This window comes from Psammomys obesus, unplaced genomic scaffold, assembly GCF_907164565.1.
Source record: "Psammomys obesus unplaced genomic scaffold, mPsaObe1.curated_primary_1811, whole genome shotgun sequence".
Taxonomy (NCBI): Eukaryota; Metazoa; Chordata; class Mammalia; order Rodentia; family Muridae; genus Psammomys; species Psammomys obesus.
In genome coordinates this window covers 111048-123415 of record NW_026592732.1, presented here as the reverse complement: position 1 = coordinate 123415, position 12368 = coordinate 111048, and the positions used below count along the sequence as shown (strand labels likewise).

General features: G+C 48.4%; 2 protein-coding genes across 2 annotated transcripts; both read right to left on the bottom strand.

Annotated features, from left to right (window-relative positions):
• Positions 1–326: 326 nt before the first annotated feature.
• On the bottom strand, positions 327–1311 carry LOC129683024 (protein S100-A8-like). The gene is made up of 3 exons (XM_055615652.1): positions 1298–1311; positions 656–817; positions 327–521 (listed from the first exon to the last, which is right to left on the bottom strand). The coding sequence occupies exons 2-3, from the start codon at positions 794–796 to the stop codon at positions 393–395; spliced, it is 270 nt and encodes an 89-aa protein (XP_055471627.1). The 5' UTR covers positions 797–817; positions 1298–1311; the 3' UTR covers positions 327–392.
• Positions 1312–8883: 7572 nt separating this feature from the next.
• Positions 8884–11601, bottom strand: LOC129683057 (protein S100-A15A). The gene is made up of 3 exons (XM_055615690.1): positions 11555–11601; positions 10318–10536; positions 8884–9191 (listed from the first exon to the last, which is right to left on the bottom strand). The coding sequence occupies exons 2-3, from the start codon at positions 10465–10467 to the stop codon at positions 9015–9017; spliced, it is 327 nt and encodes a 108-aa protein (XP_055471665.1). The 5' UTR covers positions 10468–10536; positions 11555–11601; the 3' UTR covers positions 8884–9014.
• Positions 11602–12368: the final 767 nt, after the last annotated feature.

The window sequence follows — 12368 nt, the reverse complement described above, 5'->3', positions numbered from 1 at the left end:
CTAAGACATTTAACTAGAAACTGAGCTGTCTCGCAGCGTCAGCCTAGCATCCCTCTGCTTTCAAATCTCCCATTTGGGACAGACTAGGAAAGCTGTCAGGTCTAAGTTATAAACTTTTAAAAATCCTTAAATCCTAGAGCCATTGACTCAAAGTTCAGAGGACAAAAAAGACTCAGAACAATTTGGGGAATGATGAGGAGAGGACCAGTCACTGGGAAAGAACTGGAAGGTGGAGAGCAGGAAGGGCCAAAACTAGACAGGTTTCTTCTTTCCAGTTTTCCATCCCTTCCTCCATCCCCAAGAAAGGCAAGAGACTCAGAGAGACCTGAGGTATGACAACTTTATTATTCTGTAGACATGTCCAGGGGCTCAGCATCAGGCCAGGAGCTCTGCTATTCCTTGTGGCTGTCTCTATGAGCTTCCACGCCCATCTTTATCATCAGGGCAAGGTACTCTTCGAAGTTAACTGCTTTGTCCTCATTGATATCCAATGTTTCGAACAAGGTTTTGGCATTCTTATTCTGTCAAAAAGAGTGGGGGGGTCAGACTGTAAATATATCAGAGAAAAGTCAGCAATGTCTATCTGTAGAAAGCAGCTTGGGGGACCAGCAATCCCAGCACTGCTAGAGAACCCGAGAACACAACACCTCCTCACCTTCACGTACTGAGGACACTCAGTATTGAGCAGTTTCTTCAGGTCCTCCTTGTAGAGGGCATGATGATTCCCTTGCAGTTTGGAATAGTTATGATAGACTTCAATTATGTTGACCACGGCCTTCTCTAGCTCAGACAGCATTGTAGCTTGAGATTTGCTCACCTGAAAGGAACAGCCACAAAGGGATGGGTGCTACAGTTACTCATGGCAGAGAGATGACTGAAGGGACATTCAGAAGGCTTATGACCAAAGAAGTAGCTTTGGTTGGCCTCAGATAGCTAAACCCAGAAGATGACTCTGTGTCTGATGGTAAGGGTAGGATGGAACATTAGAGGTACTTCAGTATTCAGACACGCACACACAAGCGCACACACATACACACATATATACACACATACACACAAGAGTGTAGCAAACTCTCCACACTAAAACTTCCTGCCCTCTTCTACTAGATACTGCTAGAAGCCTCCACTCCTTCCTTATCCTCATTCTACTTCCTTCATCCTCAAGCATTTTATCTGTGCTGCAAACTTGCCCAAGCTTTCTTGCCCTCTCAGAAAAGGCTGCTCCATCCACCAACCCTCCCTAAGGGAAGCCTCCAGGGTGAGATAGACTCACACAGCTCTACTTAGTGATACTTACAGCTATCACTAAGACGGAGCTGACAAAGGTGATGTGCAGTTAAGCGTCAGCTGCTTTTATAGAGGAAAGCTTGGCTGGCTGCCCACAGCCTCTGGCTATGAGGACAGCCCTCTTCCCTTCCAGAGTTGACACAGCCTCTGTTTCCCAACCAGGCCCATGTGGCAATCACTGAACACAGTAGGTATTTCTGAGTCTGAGGAAGTAGGAGTGTTGGAACAGGGAAGACATGTACCGGACAGGAGTGCCCAGCAGGAAAAATGTAAATGGGGCATAGCAGAAAGGTCTTTTCTGGGACACTGGCACCTCGTCCTTGCATCCAGACAGACTCCCAATTCTGAGCCCTCTCCTCTGTGGCCATTGATGATCTATTGCCTTTGTGCCCCATCTGCCTCTGAACTGAATTGAAGGTGGGGGTTGTGTGCGTGTTGGAGCATAGAAGAGACAGTTTCCACCAGGTTCTCAAAGTACCAATGACCTCAGAACTGTTAACACCAGTCCTAGCTACTGGATTTTAGTACAGTTTGGAGTACTGTTGTGGGGTTGTTGTGGATGTGTCAGAGGAGTCTTTGGGAAAAGTTATTTTCCCAAGGATCAGTTCCTAACCTGCCAAGACCCTTCGTGATTATTCTGCTCTGGAAACTAGGGATGTCCTGGCCATGGTGTCTTCTCTCTGTACACCCTACCACAGCCACTGGGTCCCTGCATGATCACAGTAAAGACATTCCACCCTCTCAGTGGTCACTGTGCCTGGAAGAGAGGAGTCAACTCTAGAGTGGTGAGAGAGAAATTATTTTAGAGAATCCAAGTATGTCTCATGCCCAAGGGAAGAAGATGGGCCCATTCCCAGGAATTTTTAGGAGCAATCTCCAAGCCCCAGTAAAATGTCACTCAAATTAATTGGCTGCCAGCACTGGAGACTTGTGAAGGGTTTCTCATATGACAGTGGGTTTCATCCATATTATCCCATAGGGCTTCATAACATGCCTACAGGAAGACTGGGCAGGGAACCAGCCTGGGAACAGAGGAGGAAGCAGCATCCCGGAAGGGAGCAAGCCAACCAGTCTCCCAGTGCTAGTGAGTCAGGGTTGCAGAGTCCCTAGCTTGTTCTGACAAGAACAGGGAATGGTGGGGAAAACTGGAGTCCTCTTTCCTTCCTCTAAGTCCTCAGAAACCAATCCTGTGCCTCAGCAGCGCCCAGGCCATCAGAGATGTGGCTGCTGATCTTGCCTATCAGTTCAATGGATTCAAACTCACCATAAAAACAAATCTCTGGGCATGCCTGTGAGGTATTGTCTATATCAGCTCCATTAAAGTAGGGAGAGCCTTACCTTACATGAACAGTACTTTCCATAGACTGAGGTCCGGTTGGAAACACACAGGAAGTGCCCTTGCTCTCTGCTTCCTGACTAGGGACACACTGTGACAGCTGCCTCCTGCTCCTTCTGCTAGGAATTCTCAGCTCTGATGGACTGTATGCTCTGAAATTGGAAGCCAAATAAACCCTTCTTTAAGTTGCTTGTGTCTGGTTTGTTGTTGTTGTGGTGGTGGTGGTGGTGTTCCAGTAATAAGTCAAGTAACAGTTTTTTGGAGACGTGGATGGATTAAACTCTCTCCTTCCAGTTTCCACTGCCCACTGAACTCTAATAGCCCACTTCCTTACTTTATAGTTGTGTGACACAACTTGAGCCAATTAATCACCCTCTCTTGCCTTGGTTTATTAAAAAGAGTTATATAAAGAGATTTAAAACATAACATCTTCAACCCATGAAGAGGGAGAAATTATTTACAAGTATCTGTATCTCATAAGGGATTCATATTTAAAATATTAGAACCCCAACCATTCAACAGCAACAATAAAAGCAGCCCAAAAAAGAAGTGACAGGGGGATTTAAGTAGACATCTCTCCATATCTTTACACAAACACCAATAAGCACACGAATACGCTTAGCATCATAAACCACTAGAGAAGTGCAAGTCAAACTATGGGATGCCGTCTCATGTCTGTTAGGATGACTACTGCACACGAACAAACAAGAAAACCACAGCTGTGAAGAAGAGAAACTGGAAGCGAGCCCCCTCTTGCTTGGTCTTTTAGCTGAAATGGGATAGAGAAGGCTTGTGACCAGTGACAGCAGTGTAAAATGCGATACTGCCGTGAAAATGTTGTGGTGTGTAGTTGTTCCTTGGTCACCAAAGAATCACCATATGATCCAGCAGTTCCCCTTGTGAATGTATAGATGAAAGACTGGAGAGCAGGGTCTCATAAAGATGCTCCTTCACTCAGACTCATGACAGAATCATCCTGGAGAACCAAAGAGGAGAACCAGCAAGCAGTGTGCATCAATGGATGAGTGCATCAATGGCACCTCACACACAGTGGAAGACCAGGCAGCCTCCAACCTTCCCTCCTTTGCAAAAGAGGGAAGTTCTGACATATACTAAAACCTGAATGCTCTGAAAGGAGAAATCATGTATGGGCCCATTTGTATGAAGTGTTTCTAGTAGCCAGATTTTTAGTGCCAAAGTAAAATGGGCATTAGAGGGGCTTGGAAGAGGAGGAGAGAACAGTGGTTTAATGGGATTACTGTCAGCGCTGCAAGAGGAGAAAGAATTCTGGAGATGAGCCAGCCAACTGTCTGAATGTAGGTAACATTCCTGGAGTGTACATCTGGAGAAGAAAAGATGGAAAGATTGCTGACGTGTATAATTGAGCACAATCAGGTTTTACAATTTTCGAATGCCTGCACTTATAAAGTTTGCTTCATACTCAGCCCTAAGTGGGATGTCTTCAACAAAGCCCTCACCTCAGGCTCAAGGATCTATGCTAAAGAGGACGCATTTCACAGCACTGCTCCATGTTTTGCTAGTGCTTCTATTGTTGTGATAAAACACCATGAGCAAAGGCAACTTGGAAAGGAAAGGGTTTGTTTCCTCTTATAAATTGTGTTCTGTCATTCAGGGAAGTCAGGGCAAGAACTCAAGGCAAGAACCTAGAGACTGAAGCAGATGCCATGGAACTGAAGCAGATGCCATGGAGGAGTGCTGCTTACTGGCTTGTTCAGCCCACTTTCTTATGCCACTCAGAACCACCTACTCAGGGGTGGTACCTAGTGAGCTGGGCCCTCTCACATTAATCACCAATCAAGAAAATGACCCCCAAGTTTTCCCATAGGCCACTCAGTATTCTCCCAACTGAGGCTTCCTCTTCCAGAATTACTCTAACTTATGACAAGTTGCCTTGTAAAACTAGCTTACATGTACTCTCACTTTCTTTCTGCCTTCTCTTCTTCAGTGTTGTCTGAGCCTGGGGGTAGGGGATGATAATAAGTAGCATTCAGTCTCTTACTCTCAGCATTTTGACCAGTTGTGCATGTCTGCATTGGCTGCTGCTCACTGCAAAACTAAGTTTCTCCAGGCACGACTGTTATGGGGTAACCAACCATTTCTGACTGGATTTTGAAGCCGGTTCCACAGAAGAAATCTCATGCCTAGTACTGTGACCATGGTCAAAAGCCCTTGGCTGGGGAGCTCGTAGGCCTTAGGGTACAAACTGCTATTGTTATTGTACATTATTAGCATGTGAATCATGCTTCCATAAAAAGATTACACACACACACACACACACAAAAAAAAAAAAAAAAAAAAAAAAAAAACTTAGCGTGGTGGGAAATGTACCTAGTTCTGATATTGAGGAAGACTGAAACAGGAGGATTGCCATGAATTCAAGGCAAGCCTGGGGTGTATAATGAGATGCTGTCTCAAAAACCCTAACAGAGAGAGAGCCTTTACACATACACAATAAAATGTACAAAGTGCTCCTAGAAACGTGAGAGAGCTGAGGAAAGAGCGTGTCGAGATCTGTGGAGGATCCTGTAACTGGACGCTGAGCCCTCTACAGTCAGATATCCGTGTCAGTGAACCAAGGTCCTGCATCTGGTCCAGCGTCACCTTAGGCTCCTCAGGTGCTTCAGGAAGCAATACAGAAAGGGGGGCCATGTGCCTGCAGTCTGGTGATCTGGACACACGTTCCTCTCTGGGGCTCCTGGTCACGTCTTACTAGGATCATAGCTACAGGAGCCTGGGTTACGCAGCTCATTCTTCCAAGGAAAGGCCTTCTGCTTTGCCACTTGAGGCACTGTTGGTTGACCACACATAGCCCAGGTCTGCCGGGCACGCTGGCAGCAGCGAAGAGTGGGGGCGAATAGCTGACAATCGCTGGGTGTGCACGATTGTGAGGGTTCCCCAGTGCTTTACGGACATCAACCCACTCATTCCCAAGCCTATCGAGTACGGGCTATTATAAACCTCACTATATGGAGGAAAGTGAGACCTTCCGTGAGATGCTGTTGGGTTTTGTTTTGTTCTGTTCTATCTGCGTGTGCACCTGCATGCCAGCAGAGGCCATCAGATCCCAGAATACATACATGGTTGTGGGCCCCCATGTGGTTGCTGAGAATTGAATTCAGAACCTCTGGATGCTGAGCCGTCTCTCCAGCCTCTCCAGGAGACACTGTGATGGAGGTGGCTTAGGATGTGATGTGACAGCATCTATTTCCTCCATAACTGGAGTACCTCTGTCCTGACAACTTCAGTATTTTAACCACCAGCTAGGGTACCATCTGTTGTCTCCATCCACCTCCTCAACAGTACAGTCAATCCTCCTCTCTCTATATTACCCAAGCCCTTATCCACTGTCCAATCCAACAACTACCACATTCAGCCACCTTAAGTCTTTTCTGTAAGAGAGAATGGTATACATCCACTATGACAAGACGGAAGTTGACCTCCAGCTAGGAAAACAGAACATTTTCCTCAGTTCCATATCACAACCAATAACCAGCCAATAACCAGCCCATAGTTCATACCTATTCTCTACCAGGCACTGTTTTATATGATTTGGCATATACCACCTTACCCCAAAACAACACATCTCTTTCAACCTGTATTTACATCTGTTGGTTTATTTGATACTCTCAAAAAGCTAGTAGAGTGAGCTTTACAGGTAAAATTATCTCTGTATGAAAGACAGAAAAATGTATGCACACGTGCCCCTCAACATCTTTCCTCGGGCTCCTTGAACTTAAAGGTGTCTGTGAACGAAGGCTTCCTGCCAGCATCCTCAGTAGGACGAGTGGTAGGTGGGCCATGAACTCTCACTACCAGGGAATAGCCCTCTAAGGGGGTTGTCTGACAGCGGGAGCCAGCCGGAGTGTGTGTGCTGAGCACATAACTGGCTTGGCAGAAATGAAGACACTCTAAAGAAGAGATTTGCAGCTCTCCAATCTATCAGAATATTGACACAATGACCCTAGAGAAATGGGAAATTCCCCCGAAGGCTCTCAGGTGGGAGATGGGAAAGGCATCAGCCAGAGGGGGCCTGTCCCTAGAAAAGAGTTCACACAGTTCTAACCGCTTGTCAGACTGCCTTACAAGATGGACTGAAGCCAGATCAGTGATGGGCGGGACCACACCTTGACTAAGACTGCTGAGATGTGCGTATCCTTGGCCCTCTGCTTAAATTCCAATCTTCAGGAACTTGGAGAGCTCGCTGGGTCCCTGTTCATCTTCCCAACATGGCCACACGAATGAATCTTCTTTTTCTGCTTTCTGCTTGTCACTTTGCTCTTTTAATGGGCTTGTTGAAGATATGTGGCCAGGCCTGACCAGGTGCACAGGTTGTGACCTCCGAGTTCAGTAACAAGAAGTAAGCATGTCGGGGGGAAAGGAAGAATTTGTAATTACCTGACAACATGGAGCAATCTAGAGCAAGAGTGGCATAGTGTGTTTACAGGAAAAGGCTAAGTCCCCAGGTTTGTGTCTCAATAGCCTGGGTCTGAGGAAATGGAGGCGGAGGAAACAGGACTGGTGGAGAAATTGTCAGGAAGGGTTGGGGTAGTTGCAGAGGGCTCAGGCTGCCAAAGCTTCTGTGACCTTAAAAGGACAGTTTGATCCATCATCTCTCAGTGTAAGAGACCTGCCTGGATCCTGAGGTAAAGCAGCTGAGTAAGCCAGGACGTTGGCTTTTTGGTGTGAACAAGAAGTAATCAAGAGGTGTCTAGGAGAAGCATAGGCCTAAGTCACCTGATCTCGGTTCCATGGGTCCCCTCCTGATTTCCTTTCTCAAAACCCTGCTGCACCAATCATGTGGGGGCGCTAGGCCAGTTGCAGAGAGAGAGAGGTATGACCTCTCTGAGACTAGGCTGTGATGGGAAAATGATGCATACATCTGCTCAGGGGAAAGCAGTGTGATGATGAGTCCCTGCTGGACCCAGAGTCTTCAGAAAAGACAGACCACCAAGATGGGCACTCACAGTGCCTGGGGGCAAAGAAACCCTTCCTTCGGGATTCTTCCCTGATCTCCGGACTTCCAGGAGGGAGAATGACACAGTAAGGCAGCAACAGGAGGGCAAGGACCACAGGACTTGGCCCGTTGAGTCATAAATAGCTCAGAGTCAGGAGAAACACCACTCACCAACAAGTTAGATTAGTAACAATCCCGCCCAGCCCCTCGTCCCTCCCAGCTTCTGGCATCACTCTTGCCGTAGCAGGTGTCTGTTGCTTTGTCGGGCTGGGTTGCGGGCTCTGCAGGTACTTGCCTTGCCTTTCTGACTCAGCACACACCAAAACCAGTGGACAGTGCTTCCTAGAACAATGGCTCCCACGGTGACACGGATCATGCCCAGGTCAACAACCAGCATCACACTTCCCATCCTCAGGGTCCCATCAGGGTCACCAGCATGGTCTCACTCTGGACCCCTCCTAATCTATCTTGAGGACTGAGACTTTGACATTTACATTTCTCTCCTGTCTCCTCCCTTCCTTCTGTCCCTATGTGCAGCTACTGACCTGTCCACACAGCACCTGTCCGGAATGGGCAAGAACCCCTTATTGAGTCTCTCAGTTCTCCCCACCTGATCCATTCTTCAGGGTACCCAAATTCCATTACACCATTTTCAAGGGTAAAATCCTAATCTCAGTGTCCACACGTTCCTCTTGGACATTTATTTCCAGATAGCTCTTTGCTGTTCCCAGAATTACCACCTGGGTCTTCTCCATCTTTCCCCTCTTCCCCCCTCCTCCCCCTCCTCCCCTTCCTCTACCCTGACTATCTTTTCTTCTTCCTCCTCCTCCTTCTCTTCCAATTCCACTTCCTCCCCTCCTCCTCCTCACCCTCATCTACCCCCTCATCCTCTTCTTCTTCTCCTCCTCCTCCTCCCCTTTCTGAACGTGGGCATCTCCTGTCCTCCCAATCCCCTGTGCATACAAACTCACAAAAGGACTCCTTCTGTGTGTCTTTACCCATGTGGCTCCCCTCCTCCTATCCTTCATGGGCAGAGAGATCCTTCTCTGGGTCTGCCCTGACCCAGAAGAGACCCTTCCTTACACACTGAGACCAGACAGCAGGCCGTCTCACACCTCAGACAAGATTTCTGTTAGCAAGGTTGTGTCACTGCATTACCTTGGACCCAAGGCCAGCATTATTCCCTCACTGAAGGGAGGAGCTGGTCTCCTGCCCAAAATGATATTCTCCACAGTTCTTTAACTGAGTGATACACAGAACTATGCCTTTCGTACTTCCCAGGAATACTTGTGATATCGTTTGTACATGTGTGTGCACACCTAAAATGAAACACACTGCTGAGTTCTGTAAGAGGCTGACGGTCAGGTCGGGCCTCCCAGGACAGGCTCCTGTGGCGAGAGGCCGCCTGTCCCTCATCTAATAGAGGTTGTGCTGGGTGCAGTAGTGTATGCACAGCTGCTGGTGGAACTGCAGATGATAGTCCTTCACCAGCTTGCCCAAGATGTACAGGAACTCATCAAAGCAGATCTGGTTGTCCTTGTTTTTGTCAGCTGCCCGGAAGAGCTCTGTGATGTAGTATGGCTGCCTGCGGCCCTAGGGAATACAGAGAGAGAGGATCAGTACCCAGTGAGCACCCAGACTCCTCCTGTTGGCGATGGAGGGGCTCCCAGCAGCATGGGCATCCCACAAGGAGCACACACAGAGTATCAGTGACAAGGTCACCACATCATACAAAATCAGACTGAAGAGGCACACGTGTTGGTGGACAGCTTGCGGCACTGGACCTGGAGTTTGCACGGGTACAAACAGAGCCCCAGGGAGTTCTCCGCAGAAGGGGGACAAGTTCCCTCTTGTTTTTAAAATATTTTTAAACAATTAGCAAGGAACTTCCACCCTGACTGACTTGAGAACCCTTGAAGAAACATTCCAGAAAAAAAAAAATAAGGTTGTTTTTTATATTCTTTCTCAAAGCCTGGAAGTAGTTGAAGAAGATATTTTATGGGAATGAGTTGAGTCTCACTTCCTCTCAAGATGGCAGGCCAGAGAGCATGGGATCCTCCAGAGTTCAGAAGACAGATCTATTCTTTCTTTTAGTGCCTCAGTCTCTAAGAGGCACAGTGACTGGAGATTAGGACTAATGACAGACTAGATGAGTAGGCCGGGATCTGGGGCTGGCCGCATCCAGCTCTAAGAAGCCCTAGGCATGGGAAGTAGAAGAGATTCTATTTCCCATGGCCAGCAGACTAGGGCAGCCTCCACAGCCTGAATTACCCACTCTAGGCTCGTGGCAGAGGTGCTGGCTAAGGAGGCTTAGGCTGAAAGGGCTCACAGGGAGAGTGTGAGTTTGGGGCAGTGTCACTGACTGAAGAGGGTTGGGAACAGAGAAGAGTTTTGAGGCCATGTTCAAAGGACACAGGAAGCAGAATAATCAGCAGGTGTGGTTTCAGGCTGTAGTCTCAGAGATTAGCTCTTCATGGAATGAAACTCCAGGGGACTGGAGTGAAACCAAGCAGGTGAGCTCAGAGGAGGAAGGACAGGAAATAAGGCAAACCTTGCCCTCTGCACACCCTCCCTCTTCCATCCTCCTTCCAGCAGATTCTCAAAGGAGTCAGCTCCTTCCACCTACCCACCTCACCACTCACTCCCAAGCCCACAGACAGCACTGCCTGGGCCCTTTGGTCCTCCTTCACCTCCCGCTGCAGCCCCAGCCCCTGCCTACCAAGGTGTCCATAAAGCGAGGCACACTATCGAGGAGCAGGGCTTTCAACTCCTCCAGGGACAGGGTCTCCTTGTCTCCTTCCCGGGCGGCATAGTGGTGGAAGCAGTGGATGATCTGAAAGAGGGAGTCCTCCACTGGTGTGTCCGGCATGACTGCTGGCCCAGCAGGGTACTGGCTGATGTGCAGAGCGGAGGAGGAGGTGCTGGAACGGTGGCAGGTCTGTGAGGAGGGAACAGAACCCGATGTGCAGAGCACGATGGACACCTCCTCCTGCAAACATCTGCCCCCTGCTCACTTTCCTGCTCCCCGTCAGAAAGGGGCTCCTCGTGCTCCCACTGGTCCCATGTGAACTTGGCTCAGCATCCCTGCCCTCAACAAGCTTTTTGGCCTGACCTCAGAGTGACTTCACTGGCACTGAGGGCTTCCTGGGTTCAGGAGTGCTCTCCCGACTGCTAATAGTCAAGAACCAGAACAAACTAAAGATGGTGTGAAGCAAGGCACTGGTTTTGTTCCTTGAAAAGGCAAGATCCCTTCCCCTAGTGTAAACTACTTTATAGGACCAGCAGAACATTAAAATATGTATGCGACAGCAAAGACACAGACCTGGCACTGTGCTGCTCCTGAGTTCTCTGTCACTGGCGTACACAGACAACACCTTAGTCCCCATCGCCACCTGACATATGATCTTCTCTAGGAGCTGACACCTCCTCTCCAGCATGGTCCCTTTAGCTCTATAATCCTGGGGCCTTCTCAAAGCTTTACTCACCGTCCATCTGATGCCCGTGGGCCCTCACTCTATATTCCTATAGAGCTAGAGGTGACAGGAAGCAGCTGTGCAAACAATAACTCCAACAACCACACATCCCACTTCTTCCCAGCTAGCTGAATAATGGGTGAAGCATCTCATACATTATCCCATTTAATTCACACAGGGCCCTAAGGAGTTGAGTATCATTTTCCCAGAGGGGAAAATGAAATCCAAAGAGGTTAGAGAATTTACCAAGATTGCACACCTGCTACACCTTGATTTAGTCTCAAATCCTTGTGTTTGTGGACAAGCCCAAAGATAAGCTTGTCCTCTGGGATTCTATACCACTATGGGGTCACAGTTCCATTGCTGGAACATTGCACATGTTCTCCGTATAACAGTCAAGCTGAGCGTCTCTGCTCTCTCAGAGTTGCACACACCCAGAGCAGCCCACACCACCCCCAGGATTGTCTTGGAGGAGGCACTGACCTGTTGCTCTGTGCAGGGCTGCTCAGCATCCACAGCCTAGCCTCGAGGGACCCTGGAATCAGACAAAAGGCAGTCTTCTGAGCAGGGCAGCTCCCACCATGCTGGACACCCTGCCCATTCCCAGCCCACTCCTTTATGACAGCCGGTGTGTGACTCTCTACAAGTCCTTCTACAGCAGGACCAAACCTTAACTGCATTCCTGGGATGACATCATCACACTCCTGATTTTAGGATCTGAAAAACCTAAGAATCACAAAGGTCTCATTATCCATCCACTGCCTCCAATCAGCGCTCACCACGCCTCCCTTCCCCCAGCTTAGGGCCATACTTAAAAACAGCATCCTCGGCTGCCCTTCCTCAATTTCTGAACCTCCAAAGTCCACAATAATGAATCATGTTTATCCACTCACTCAACAAATATTTCATGAGTACTTGCAGCATGCCAAGCCCTCTGCTAAGCAACATGAATAAGACACTGGGCCAGCTAGCTCACTCATGAGGTTGAATAAGAGAACTGAGAGATAGACATGGTCACCATGTACTCTGGGCACCCAACAAGGGCCACCTTCTCCCAGAAAAAAAAAAAAAAGAAAGAAAGAAACAGACTTCCTTAGGGAGGTATTACTTGAGGACTGTCTTGAAAAGAAATTTTGAGTTGCTCTGGGGAATGGAGGAGCTCTAGGCAGAAGGGAATGCACACGCAAAGGCTTGGAGGTGTGGAACAGCATGGCCTGCTCTGGGAGTTGACATAGTACACATGAGTGCTTAGAAGAGCAGAGCTCCGGGTAGCAGGCAGATGAAAGATGTAAGCCCT

Coding starts and splice junctions, on each gene's coding strand:
- LOC129683024 (XM_055615652.1), bottom strand. CDS start 796: ATGCTGTCTGAGCTAGAGAAGGCCGTGGTCAACATAATTGAAGTCTAT. Junction 522..655: donor AGTGTCCTCAGTACGTGAAG/GTGAGGAGGTGT, acceptor TCTTTTTGACAG/AATAAGAATGCCAAAACCTT.
- LOC129683057 (XM_055615690.1), bottom strand. CDS start 10,467: ATGCCGGACACACCAGTGGAGGACTCCCTCTTTCAGATCATCCACTGC. Junction 9,192..10,317: donor CTCGCTTTATGGACACCTTG/GTAGGCAGGGGC, acceptor TGTATTCCCTAG/GGCCGCAGGCAGCCATACTA.